Source organism: Limanda limanda, chromosome 1 (assembly GCF_963576545.1).
Source record: "Limanda limanda chromosome 1, fLimLim1.1, whole genome shotgun sequence".
In the NCBI taxonomy this organism is placed as follows: Eukaryota; Metazoa; Chordata; class Actinopteri; order Pleuronectiformes; family Pleuronectidae; genus Limanda; species Limanda limanda.
In genome coordinates this window covers 8,311,476-8,322,925 of record NC_083636.1, presented here as the reverse complement: position 1 = coordinate 8,322,925, position 11,450 = coordinate 8,311,476, and the positions used below count along the sequence as shown (strand labels likewise).

Below are 11,450 nucleotides of genomic sequence, written 5' to 3'. Positions count from 1 at the left end.
TTAGATCTCCTTTTCGGTTTCATGTACATGCAGTTCACATTTGTGTATGAGTCATTGGAGATATATTGATTACTACTTTGATCAAAATGATTCAGTAAGTACGGGCCCTGTTTGGCCCTCAAACTGTTAGGGTTAGGGTTAGAGTTTGATGCCCTATAGCTGTATGCCATGGTTACCATTTTGCTAACTATCACACAACACAAAGTATTACCGTGGCTGATGGGTATGTCTGTCGTTTAATATGTACTGGACAATTGTAATTTGAAGTGTGGGAAACACCATAGTTATGATTCATCCAGAGGGAGACATGAATAAACCGAAAGCCACAGTAGTTCAATCCAACTCCCCAAACACATGTTGCTTTATTATGATTAGAAATTTGAGACCTGTTAATAAAACCTGTGTGCTTCGATAACATGTCGGCAGACAAACTTTCCTGTTCTTCTGTATTATTTCAGAAACACAACATGGATAATTGTTCTTTTTATGTAATTAACTGCTGAGTAAGTGAGCACTTCATGCCTATAGATCTTATTTATTAATATGAACCTCAGTATCTGTAAGTTATATTATGAAGAGTGTGGTTTTGACCTGGACTCTATGAAGAGTGCTCTGAGAGAACTTCTGTAATGAAAAACTAAATTGACCTGAATTTATCACCTCTGAACTGAAGGAAAGGGTTTGGTATTTTTCTTTATCGCCCATGCTGATTCAAGTTCTAGGCAACCTCCTGAACGCACCCAGTGTCAATTATCCGGAATATGTGACTCATGCATCTTGTGAACAGGTGGGATAGTGAGGGCAGGAACATGCTGTGTGCACTGCAGATTAACCCCAGTGAAAACAAACGAGTAGACAGGACACTAGAGTTGGGTTCGGGCCAAGATAAACGACAATAAGTAAACAACAAACACTGGTGTGTATTTTCCCGGAGTGAATTTATTGGTCCAGCAAGGCCAGCAAAATCAACTGTACAACATACTGTCCTCTCATGTGTAGTAGTCCTTCAATCAGTCAGTCATTCAAAACTACGTAAAAATAAATTAATAGTATAATAAAACAGTTTTTACAAAAAACATATTTCAAGTATCTCAAGCAAAAACAGGTTTAGAGTTTTACTGAGAGACGTGAGCCGCAGCTTCTTTCTCCACACGCCTCCTCCTTTGCATTCAGTCCCAACACATTCAAAAACACGATTACATGCACACATCCCCCACACATCTCTCCTTACACTGTATGTACACTAAAATTTACAAGTATATTATTAACAGCACGCATTGTTATAACAAAAATAGAAGTGCTTACATTTGTGCGTTGCAGACAATGACGGCAACAGGAAACCAAGCCAAATAAAAGGTTCCCCCCAATCGGCGGAGGGAACTTTATCAAATGATCGACAAGTACTGTTTTAAACTACATCGTAATGAAAAATAAATATTCAAACTGTGAAAAATAAGATATTGAAACGATATGTGGAGTTATTAGGTGAAATGTGGCGCCTCTCCTCAAGCGATCAAGTCCACGGAAATAGCGAGAGAAGCGGCGTCAGGCTTGCAGAACAAGCACTACAGGCACTCGACGGTGAAACAATCAGGTACCCATCGTCCTTTTGGAACGATTAAAGGTTTTCGTCTTATACAGACAAAATTACACATTCATCCAGTTGATCCTTGATGTTTGACAATTTGAGAAATGTTGCTTTTTTCGAAAATCCAATTTCCTTTTTCCTTATTTTTTCCACTGCTATTCTCTTCTTCGCCACTGATCCGCTTTCCACATTGGTGCTTTTTCATTGGCAGGGCTGCAGGATGTCATGGCGGCCGGATGAGCTCCTCCTCAGGTTCTGCAAACACAACAAAACAAAAAAACAACGTTTAAACGAGTTGACAGGTCCTCCACAGTGAGTCTTATGATGCAATACAACACAAATGGCTACCAGGACGTCAGCAACAACACAAAAGGCAGTGCTCCTGCATAAACATGCAGCTGGACGAATTATAATGTCTCATGCAGCGTAATCCCTAAACCACAGGTTACATCACCTGTGTTTCCTCCGGCCCTGATTTTCGTCTATGATATTTTTAGGGCGTGAAAACTGGCGCTGAGTTCATGAATGTGTGAGCAACGGCCGCAGAGCGTTAATCCTGTGGCGATTATGAATGAAGCTGAGAAGATCCTGGCAGACTCAGCGGTCCACACCTTTCCACTGTGACAAACAGAGAAATAGCGCAGGCGTGCCGTTTCTCCTCATGCACTCAAGTTCAGTGGCTCTGGCTGTTCACTGAACAACCTGCTGGGCTAGTGTTAAGGACTGTTGGTGGATGCTGATGTCATGAACAGGAAATAGCCCAGGGAATTTAACAAAAGTATGATGTGATACCAACTACAGAGAGAAACAAAATGAGGAGGAAACGAGGAAATGAGTCACGTTAGAGGTATAGCTTCTACAGAAAGCTTTGGTGGCCATTTGGGGGGATATTCATAAGCTGTTAGCAAAACTTTTTCTGAATTTTCATAGACAAAGGCTCTGGTGAAACCAAAATGATGAGTGCCATAAAGTATTCTGTGAGGCTGACATCACAAATACTTTCAGAAACAATCACTACGATTTAAAAAAGGTGCATATGTAATCTATTGGAACTACCAGTGGCAGAAATGTTCAATTGTACAATTTTGTGTAAGGCCCCTTATAATTTTTTTTTCGCTCATCTAGCAATTGCTCCCTCTTGTCAGTTCTCTCTATATTAGAAGCTCTCTGGTCGTGACTTCTACAGAGTTAACTGTGTGACAGCTGTGTGTCAAACGAGCTTCTGGCAGAAACTATGAAGCAACTGTAAAGCCACTACAGTGTGTTTACCTTTGGAAGACTAAGGGCGAAACCACTTTGAGACAGTGGAGGGTGGTTCGTCTTTAAGCAGCACATGATGGGCCGAAAATAAACCAAACACAGGGACAAGAGCAGGATAAGTCAGCGTGAATCAGCATAGTAGAATGCAGAGTGTGGTGACGTCAGCACACAGGAATCACAGAAATGTAAACTGGGGGGGGGGGGGGGGGGGAGTTCCCTGAGATGCTTTTCCTGTTTTCCCTCACAGCCAGGAAACCATGCTGAACAATTCAAGGCACCATTTCCAACGAGTCAAGTCTGGAAAAGTTCAGATTTACTGTAGAACTGTGTTAATGGGATCTTACTTTTTTTGATTTACAGAGGGAGATCAGGAGCAATCTTCACTTAAATATTATAGTAGTGGGTGGAAAAGAAACACAGAACACAGTGTAAACAAAAGATGCAGCAACAGGAAATGAGACAGACAGAGCGAGACAGCCAGAGACACTGAACTGAGCAGGATACTTACAGGCAGACTTTACCCAGCCAGTGCTGTAAGATGAGGAGAAGGCAGCAGGGGGAAAGAGGACAGGACACAAGTGAGTGAGTGTACATGCAAAGGCCGTCAGAAAGGAAAGCTCCTGTTCAGAGGGCTTCACCATCCATGATTTTCAAAAAATAGAGAAGTATTTGCAGGAACACGGATTTCTTTACCAAATTGATCATAAAAACCAGACACGGAACATCAGCTTCTCCTGACTTGGGTCTGAATAATTTGTTCCTGGGCTTAAGAAACCTAGTGATTTGATAAACTCACCTGTCCGGCCAAGGTGAGAGGGAGGTGGGAGGGGCTGCAGAGAGCCAGTGAGGCGGCCGATGGAGGCAGCTCCTGGATCGGAGCCTCGTCCAGGTCATCGATTCGAGGTTTCTTAATGTTTGACTCGGGGCTGGTCAGGGGAGTCACGCTGTTCCTCCTGATCAGGGTGCCGGGGCCCCTCCTCACCTCCTGCAGGGGCACCAGATGTTACACAAGCGAGAAAGTCAGATATCAAGCAGCATGTGGAGGTATTTTAGGCACATGGTGGGCCAAGATGCAGCCAGTTCTATCAATGTTCAACATCAAACATTGTACAATGACTTAATCATTACCTCAGGTCTGTCTCTATGGGTGTTCACTGCCTCCACATTCAAAGAGATGGACTCCACTTTGCACCCGTAGGCGACCGGGGTGAGCTTCAGCACCGTGTGCAGGGGGCATCTCAGGTAGGGCATCTCATCTGGAGTGTCAGGGAAACGCATATATGAATAAAGATGCAGCAGAAGAAGAGTATTATAACTCATCATTTAGATTTCATTCCTTTAAGAGGAATTGTAGTACCCACCTGCGCTCTTATCCAGGAAGTAGGCCAGCAGGCAGCGCATGACGGCCTGGTGGCAAATAACCAGGACGTTCTCCTGCCTCTCCAGCTCCATGATGACCGGCTCCACCCGCTGGACCAGGTCCTGGTAGGACTGCAGACATGAAGGAGGAGGAGTTGTTGTTGTTGAAATTGGGTTAAATTCATATATTCTTTCTATTATTTGATTGTTGATTGGCCTAAATGTAACTTAATTTTATGTATGTGTGTCGACCATATGTGTACCTCTCCGGCAGGATAGCGGTAGTAGTATTTATCTTCATCTCTCAAAGCAAACTCCTCTGGGTATTTCTCCTTCACCTCATCGTACGTCAACTCCTCACACAATCCCTAAAAGAATATATATTCAAACAGTATTATTATACATTTCAGTTGTCAACAGGCAGAGCTGTGTGGTGTTGGTTTCAATAGTAAGTGTGAGAGTGATACTCACGGCATCGATCTCATTAAGAGCCTTCCACTGTTCGTACTGGACTCCAAGGTGCTCGGCCGTCTGGATGCTGCAACACAGCTGGCTGGTCCACACCTTCAGATTCTCCAGTTTCTGCTCCTCAACAAACCGGCTCAGGGCGGCGGAAAACTGTGGCAGGAAGGATGGTATTCAACCCCGGGAGATAATCGAATTATGATGTCTCAAATCTTGCCATCTTGTTAGACTTTCATGGTCTACTTCAGGCTCCTGTCAGCGGGTTGCTCGTACCTGTCTGCCCCGCGGCGAGAGGCCAGAGTCCCCCCCGAGCCGTCCCTCCAGGTTGTCGGTGCTCTCTCCATGCCGACACAGGTAGATGGTGCGGGGCTGGATGTGGATGTTCATCAGGTAGTAGACGATCTTGCTCTGGATGTGATCTTGGATCCGGTTGACGAGGAACCGCCGGCCGACATCAATCACCTTGATGAAGGAGAGATCCCTGAAGGAACACAAGCAAACAGGATGGGATGATTAATAAGTTCGTACAGGACGTTGAAGATTTGTCCTGACAGAGCCAACGCTGATCATTTACCTGTCGTGCTGATCGGGGTCCAGGGGTTGGTAGCTGGTTTTGTAGCACTCGATTCTCCTCTGGAAATCCAGCATGGCGTCGGTCTTGTTGCAGTCCCGGTAGTCTGGACATGACACCTTCACTTCCTGCACAGGGAGGAAGACTGTCAGACGGCAAACAACACGCCAGAGGCCAGAGAGATGGGAGCACTTCCAGTTGTTAAAGGCATCACAATGATGCGTCGTCATGTGACTCACCATGATGTTGGACGCGATGACGCTGGGATCATCGCAAACAGACTCGATGAAAAAAATCTGGGAATAAAAAAAAGACACATTGGTTAATTGTAACTGTAAAGACGACGATGCCGTCCCTTGACCGCTAACGTCGCCACAGCAACGCTTACCTTGAAGCCATTCTCATCGCCGAACTTGAGGATCATGTCTCGTCTGTCCCTTGTTGTGTTTGTGGCATCGAAGACCTAAAGGAAACAAGGCTGATGAGGACTTTTCAGAATAATGGTCCAGTGGTGTCTTATCATGTGAGGAGAACAGACATTTAGGAAAACACGATGAATGAGAGGAAACTCACCGCTACATGGCCTCCCTCGTCCTTCAGATAGGACTTGACATCCCTCAAGGCTGCTAAGGCACACTGCCTGAAGAACAGAGATGGTGGGAAAGGTTAACTTTTCTGTTAAAAAGTTAAAAGATGTTGCTAAAGTAATCGTGTGTGTGTGTGTGGGGGGGGGGGGGGGACGGACGACTTACTGCCTGATTTTCACGGCACACTCATTATCCGACTTGAAGAAGTCATAGGAGCTGTAGTTCTTGACCGCCTCCCTGCGGTACTCTCCGACGTTAAAGACTACAACACGAAAAACAAGCAATTGTGAACACATTGTCCTGAACGTGGAAACAGAAGTTGATACTTCCAGTAAAAACACTTTACACACAGCTACAGGGTCATTGTGTTCATTGTTAAGCTACTGAACAAACTGTACTGGAATGGAAACGTGTGTGTGTGTGTGTGTGCATGTGTGCGTGTGCGTGTGCGTGTGTGTGCATGTGTGTGTGTGCGTGTGTGTGTGTGTGTGTGTGTGTGTGTGTGTTTGTGCTGTTTACCTTTGGTAGGCATGCCGATCCAGTTGAGGTAGCGGGTGAGTTTCTTTGACATGTACGTTTTGCCTCGAGCCGGCAGGCCCACCATCACGATGACGGTGGGGGTGTAGGCCAGGTGGAGAGCGCCAGCTGCTGCAGAGGGGGGAGAAATGAGACATAAACCTTGAGAACTGTGTAGGTATAGAACTACAAAAAAGGGAAATACGTCAATTTATGTGGCAATTATGTCAAAACACATCAAATGACCAAATGGAGCAAATGACCAAATGTCTCCACCAGCAGCCGGAGATCTGATGCAAACACCAAACAGCCTCCCACAGCGTCCACAACCTGCCTGAGGTTATTTAGTAACCACTGACCTCCCTGTGTGTGTCCTTGCTGACACACCCCCAGCCATGAGTGTGTGAATGTCTGCAAACGCCAGACTTTACTGCCACCTCACTGCACATCTGACCCACTTCTGCCAATATGCCCCCCCCCCTCCGAGGCCCACGGGAGTTTCTATATCGTGTGTTACAAGGGGCGGAGGAATGCAGGGTGTTGATTCTGCATGAATGATATGATGTGTAGGTCACAGAGTTGGAGAGTGGAACAGTGGATACCAACTGTTGAAAGAAAACTGAAAGTGCAGCATACAGGGCTGGAGGATGTGGCCAGAAATCATATCAAGATAAAGATGTTCATATCTGTCCAGAACGATTATTAGCACGATAAATGTCACAATACTTATTTAAAGATTGAAAACTGATTGTTTATCACACAGTCCTAGCACAGCAAAAGCAAATATCTCTCATGGACTTCTGCTTAAATTTCTACAGATTTTAAAGTTTTTTTGTTGAACCAGATAAAGTTATAAGGGGCAGCAGTGACCACTCATCGTCTGAAACCTAACTAGGAGCTTAGATTCTTCCCTAATCTTGTTTCCCACAAACAAGAGCCACGTTGCTCCAATGGAAAAACGGATCAAACTCTTGGTCAATACTCGACCATGTGGCTCATCCATCTCCATCATCTCACTTCCATCACATCCAACCTCTGCTCTCTCAACAGCCAAACCTCATTGCTCCTTTGTTTTTAATCATCTCCTCATTATGAAAAAAGATCCTAACATACATTTACTGCAAAGTTTCTTTTTTCTCATCAAACCTCTTCCATTGGTCAGTAAATCATGACAGCCCATCAATAATCAATGAGCAGCAGCTGAGGATGCAGTGACAAGAAACCCTTCTCCTTCTTGTACATTCTTACATATTCATAATCCTCTTAAACATTTCTCATATAGTTGTAAAATTTCTCAATAGATTTAAATCCTCTCTAGCTGTAGCATTTGAAATTGAACAAAAAAAATGTCATATTACGGCACATACTTTCAAATTTATTCACTTGTAATTTTAGATGTTTTTATATATTTATTTAATTGTATAGCTCTTTCACTTGCTTCTTGATTTGCTTTATATTTCAACTTTGCTTATTTGATTGCTTGACCAAATCCCTTCTATTTTGAAAACCAACTTGGCGATAAACCTCATTCAGTTTCAGGTGCTGATTAAATACTAAAACAAATAACATCAGAGTATTAATAAAATCCTATATTATGATTTTATTAAATTACGATTTTTTTTGGATTGGGTTAAATGATTAAAAATAAAGAGCAATCTCAGTTAATTTGAAATTTAAAGTATTATAAGTGAATAATGTGATGTGTATTATTTGTCTCTGGAGCAGAGACAGCGGCGGCCGGGTCGCCCCATGCACGCGCGCTTCCGACGGACCAATGAGAAGCGGCCGCTTCTAGCATCACACAGGTTGCGGGGCGCTGCGGTTGCCATGGGGACGGGATATATGTCACTCTGCGGTTGCTAGGAGGCCGGGACGTGCCGCGCGTGCCGATGAAGCCCAGCCACGAGTGCACGGACCGGTGAAGGACAGGTGCCCGGCGACACGACACATCTCCATGGAAACGATTTAACAGAAATGGAGGGAAGCGTTCGATTTAAAGGATATTTAAAGGTCAAGTGTTTGTGTGGTTGCTGCTGGTGACGCGAGCTGAAATCCCCCTGCGCTGCCACATGGGTCCGGGTTCAAATAAAGAGGAATCGATACTGAAGGCATGTGGTACAGAAAGCGGGTTAAACAGGGCTCGTACCTCTCCGCGGGGCCGGCTTGTCATCTTTGGTGGGAACCCAGATCTTTTGGATCCTGTTCTGGGTCAGCTCTCTGGGCATCCCTCAGGGAGCGAAAAGCCGATCTGCACAGGGGAACCGAGCCGCTTAGATCCGGGGCGAGAGGCCTGTCAGGAGCCGGTGGGTCGTCGTGCGTTCCGCTGAGGAGCAGCAGTGAACCGGGGCTGGAGGAGGAGTGAGAGCACGCTGAGCCGAGCTCATCTGCCGGGCTGCGGCACACATCCGCTATTTAACCCCGCCCGGCTGGGGCCGACCGGGAAGACACGTGACCGCCGTGACGAAATATGCACACACACACACACCCACACAGTGCACTGTACACTCACTGTGGATACACACACACACACACACGTGCACACACACACACGCAGTGCACTGTACACTCACTGTGGATGGATGGATACACACACACAGTGCACTGTACACTCACTGTGGATGGATGGATACACACACACACACACACACACACACATACACACAGAGGCAGCCACAGCGCCGCTTTGTGGCGAACTCTATCTATCATTTACATAATTGTACAGGTAGTCTCTTTTTATGATCATGTATATTTAGTACATAAGCTGTAGCTCGTATTTGCATTAGTGTTGTTTTGTGTTTATTACATTTTAATTTCAGCTACATCTGTCATATATATTTGATCTTTTCTTTGTCTATAGATTTTCATAGACTATTTTCCAAGATTTATTTGGCCATTAGTTGTTTATTGTCATCATTCTTCTAACTTCGTATTGTTTTGTATTTGTTGCTTTAAGAAATGGCTTGTGGACATTATGGCCAAGAATTATATCGGGATAAAAATGTTGACTTCAGTGGATAGGTGGAGGAATGTTGATACTACATGAGTGATACGATCGGCCGGTCACTGAGTTTGTGAGTGACGCATTAAATACAGACGGTTGAAAGTAAAACTGAAGGTCCTACATAGGGCTGAGCAGTATGGCCAAATGTTATATCAACTTAATGAGAAAGTCGATATCGATAAATATCACGATAAATGTTTCCTTATCATTTATTTTAAGTTTAAAGACTGATTTTTAATCCTGCGTTTTAAACTCTACTTTTGGGCCAAGAATAACGAACCTTTTACAAATCTGATGTAGATAGATTTTGTGTTGTCACGTCTCACTGATCTGGACAATGCATAAGCTATATATCGATATATGCAGAACTTTGATGTTGTTTTTATCTCTCAGTCCTATTTTAACTATAGTTATTTGTTATACATCTGTTATTACGTAACACTTCCTTATGCTGATGCACATGTTTTCCAAATTTGGTATATCTGTTTTTAGGTATCAGTGGGTATGAGCTGTTTAATAGAAGTGGTGGTCGTTTGTAATGTCAATATTCAATTAATTTTTTTATTTTTTCAACAAGACAATGATAATCATGATGTGGCTGTTATCTGTGTTTGAGCACTTCAGTCTGACGCCATACATCTGCGTCATGTGAAATAGGGACACACAATTACCTTTCTTCATACTCACACATGTTGAAATTTTACAACTTGAGTGAACGTGCAGAGCCTCACATCACCTTACTCCACTTCCTCATACTCATAATGGACTGAATTTTATATAGTGATTTCTCATTCACCTTTTAGATTACTACAAGCAACAGTTGATCAGTGATCAGGTTAAAATAAGGTCAACATCTGTTTAGCAGTGTCAGCGTGAACAAAATGACACCAGCCGCCATTTAGGAGATGAAAATACACAAACGTAGCACAAACAGCTTTCTGACAGTCGATCAATTCCAATCAAAACAATCGGTTATTTGCTCAATGATCCTCATTACTCTCTCCACTGACCTTTCTTTTTTTTAAATGGATTATTAGATTAGATTAATAGATAGACACATAAACTACTGGTGACTTGAATATTCTTCTGTCTACAGGAGTAATGTTGTAATTAGTACAATTTAAGAACTGGCAATGATTAGTGATTCTTTCTTTTTTACAGTGGAATTCCTTGGTTGCCTCATTCTGGACTGGCACTTTGAAATCCCTGACAAACTTGTTCCTGGTAACACAACTGAGCAAAGCTGTGATGTTTATATTGCACTTTCCTGAGTACAACAAAAGTTTGAACTGGGACGAGGTCAGGTTGCTACCTCTCCCACTGAAGGTCTCATAGGTGTCAGTGTCACAGGGTGAAGTGAGACAAAGTGTGGTTGGGAAACTGAACTGGGTTTGTGTCTTTTGTTTGTTCCATTGTGAAACACTGGAAAGATAAAGTTTGGGAAAACACAGATGCAGTTTCTGGGTTTTCAGAAGATAAGATTATCGCGGTCTTGCACTTCCCAGTAAGACTTAAGTCAGTGAGAATGTTTTGTGTTATACATAAATGTTAATCCAAATGGAGCCACCAATACAGAATGTATGGGAATTGACCATCAGAGGACAGAGGACACTATATATCCAGGTCGTCTTTCCCTTACACACGCTGACCCTCAGCCACTTTAAGCCTCATCTCAAGTCACACCTGCTGGTATGTAGGTCAGTGTTTAATGGACACTGACAGCCAATCCCACCATTGCACTGCTATGCACGTTCAGGACACGCTCCCACCACTAGCCTCACGCCTGGGTCTCTGACACACACACACACACACACACACAGTGCTGCTTTCGGACAGACTGTAGCCCCCACAAACCAGCTGCTGAGCCTGAACTCCAGCATGGACACAGGACGTTGACCCATTTTTCTTTTAGTCAGCTCTTTAAGTTTCGTACTTGATTCAAAAGCACATAAAGCATTTTATCTCTGCATCTGTGATCTCTATATATTTTTTTCAGCTTTTAAAACTCAAGCTTTGAATTATAAATTGAGCTGTAAGACTTAATAAAACAGTAAAAGAAAGATGAGATGCATTCCTCTGAGAAAATGTTACTTATGGCTGTAA

The 11,450-nt window shown here is 43.6% G+C and overlaps 1 protein-coding gene across 5 annotated transcripts; it reads right to left on the bottom strand.

Annotated features, from left to right (window-relative positions):
- Window positions 1-919: 919 nt before the first annotated feature.
- Window positions 920-8,717, bottom strand: pfkfb3 (6-phosphofructo-2-kinase/fructose-2,6-biphosphatase 3). 5 transcript variants are annotated; one of them, XM_061075625.1, is made up of 16 exons: window positions 8,493-8,717; window positions 6,350-6,478; window positions 5,996-6,092; window positions 5,817-5,883; window positions 5,632-5,706; window positions 5,483-5,539; window positions 5,247-5,371; window positions 4,946-5,153; window positions 4,679-4,825; window positions 4,471-4,575; window positions 4,210-4,339; window positions 3,977-4,104; window positions 3,645-3,833; window positions 3,357-3,379; window positions 2,858-2,908; window positions 920-1,843 (listed from the first exon to the last, which is right to left on the bottom strand). In XM_061075625.1, the coding sequence occupies exons 1-16, from the start codon at window positions 8,569-8,571 to the stop codon at window positions 1,837-1,839; spliced, it is 1,617 nt and encodes a 538-aa protein (XP_060931608.1). In that variant the 5' UTR covers window positions 8,572-8,717; the 3' UTR covers window positions 920-1,836. The 5 variants fall into 5 exon arrangements, with proteins under 5 accessions (XP_060931608.1, XP_060931610.1, XP_060931605.1 ...); XM_061075627.1 differs by lacking the exon at window positions 2,858-2,908; XM_061075622.1 differs by lacking the exon at window positions 3,357-3,379.
- Between the last annotated feature and the right edge of the window lie 2,733 nt (window positions 8,718-11,450).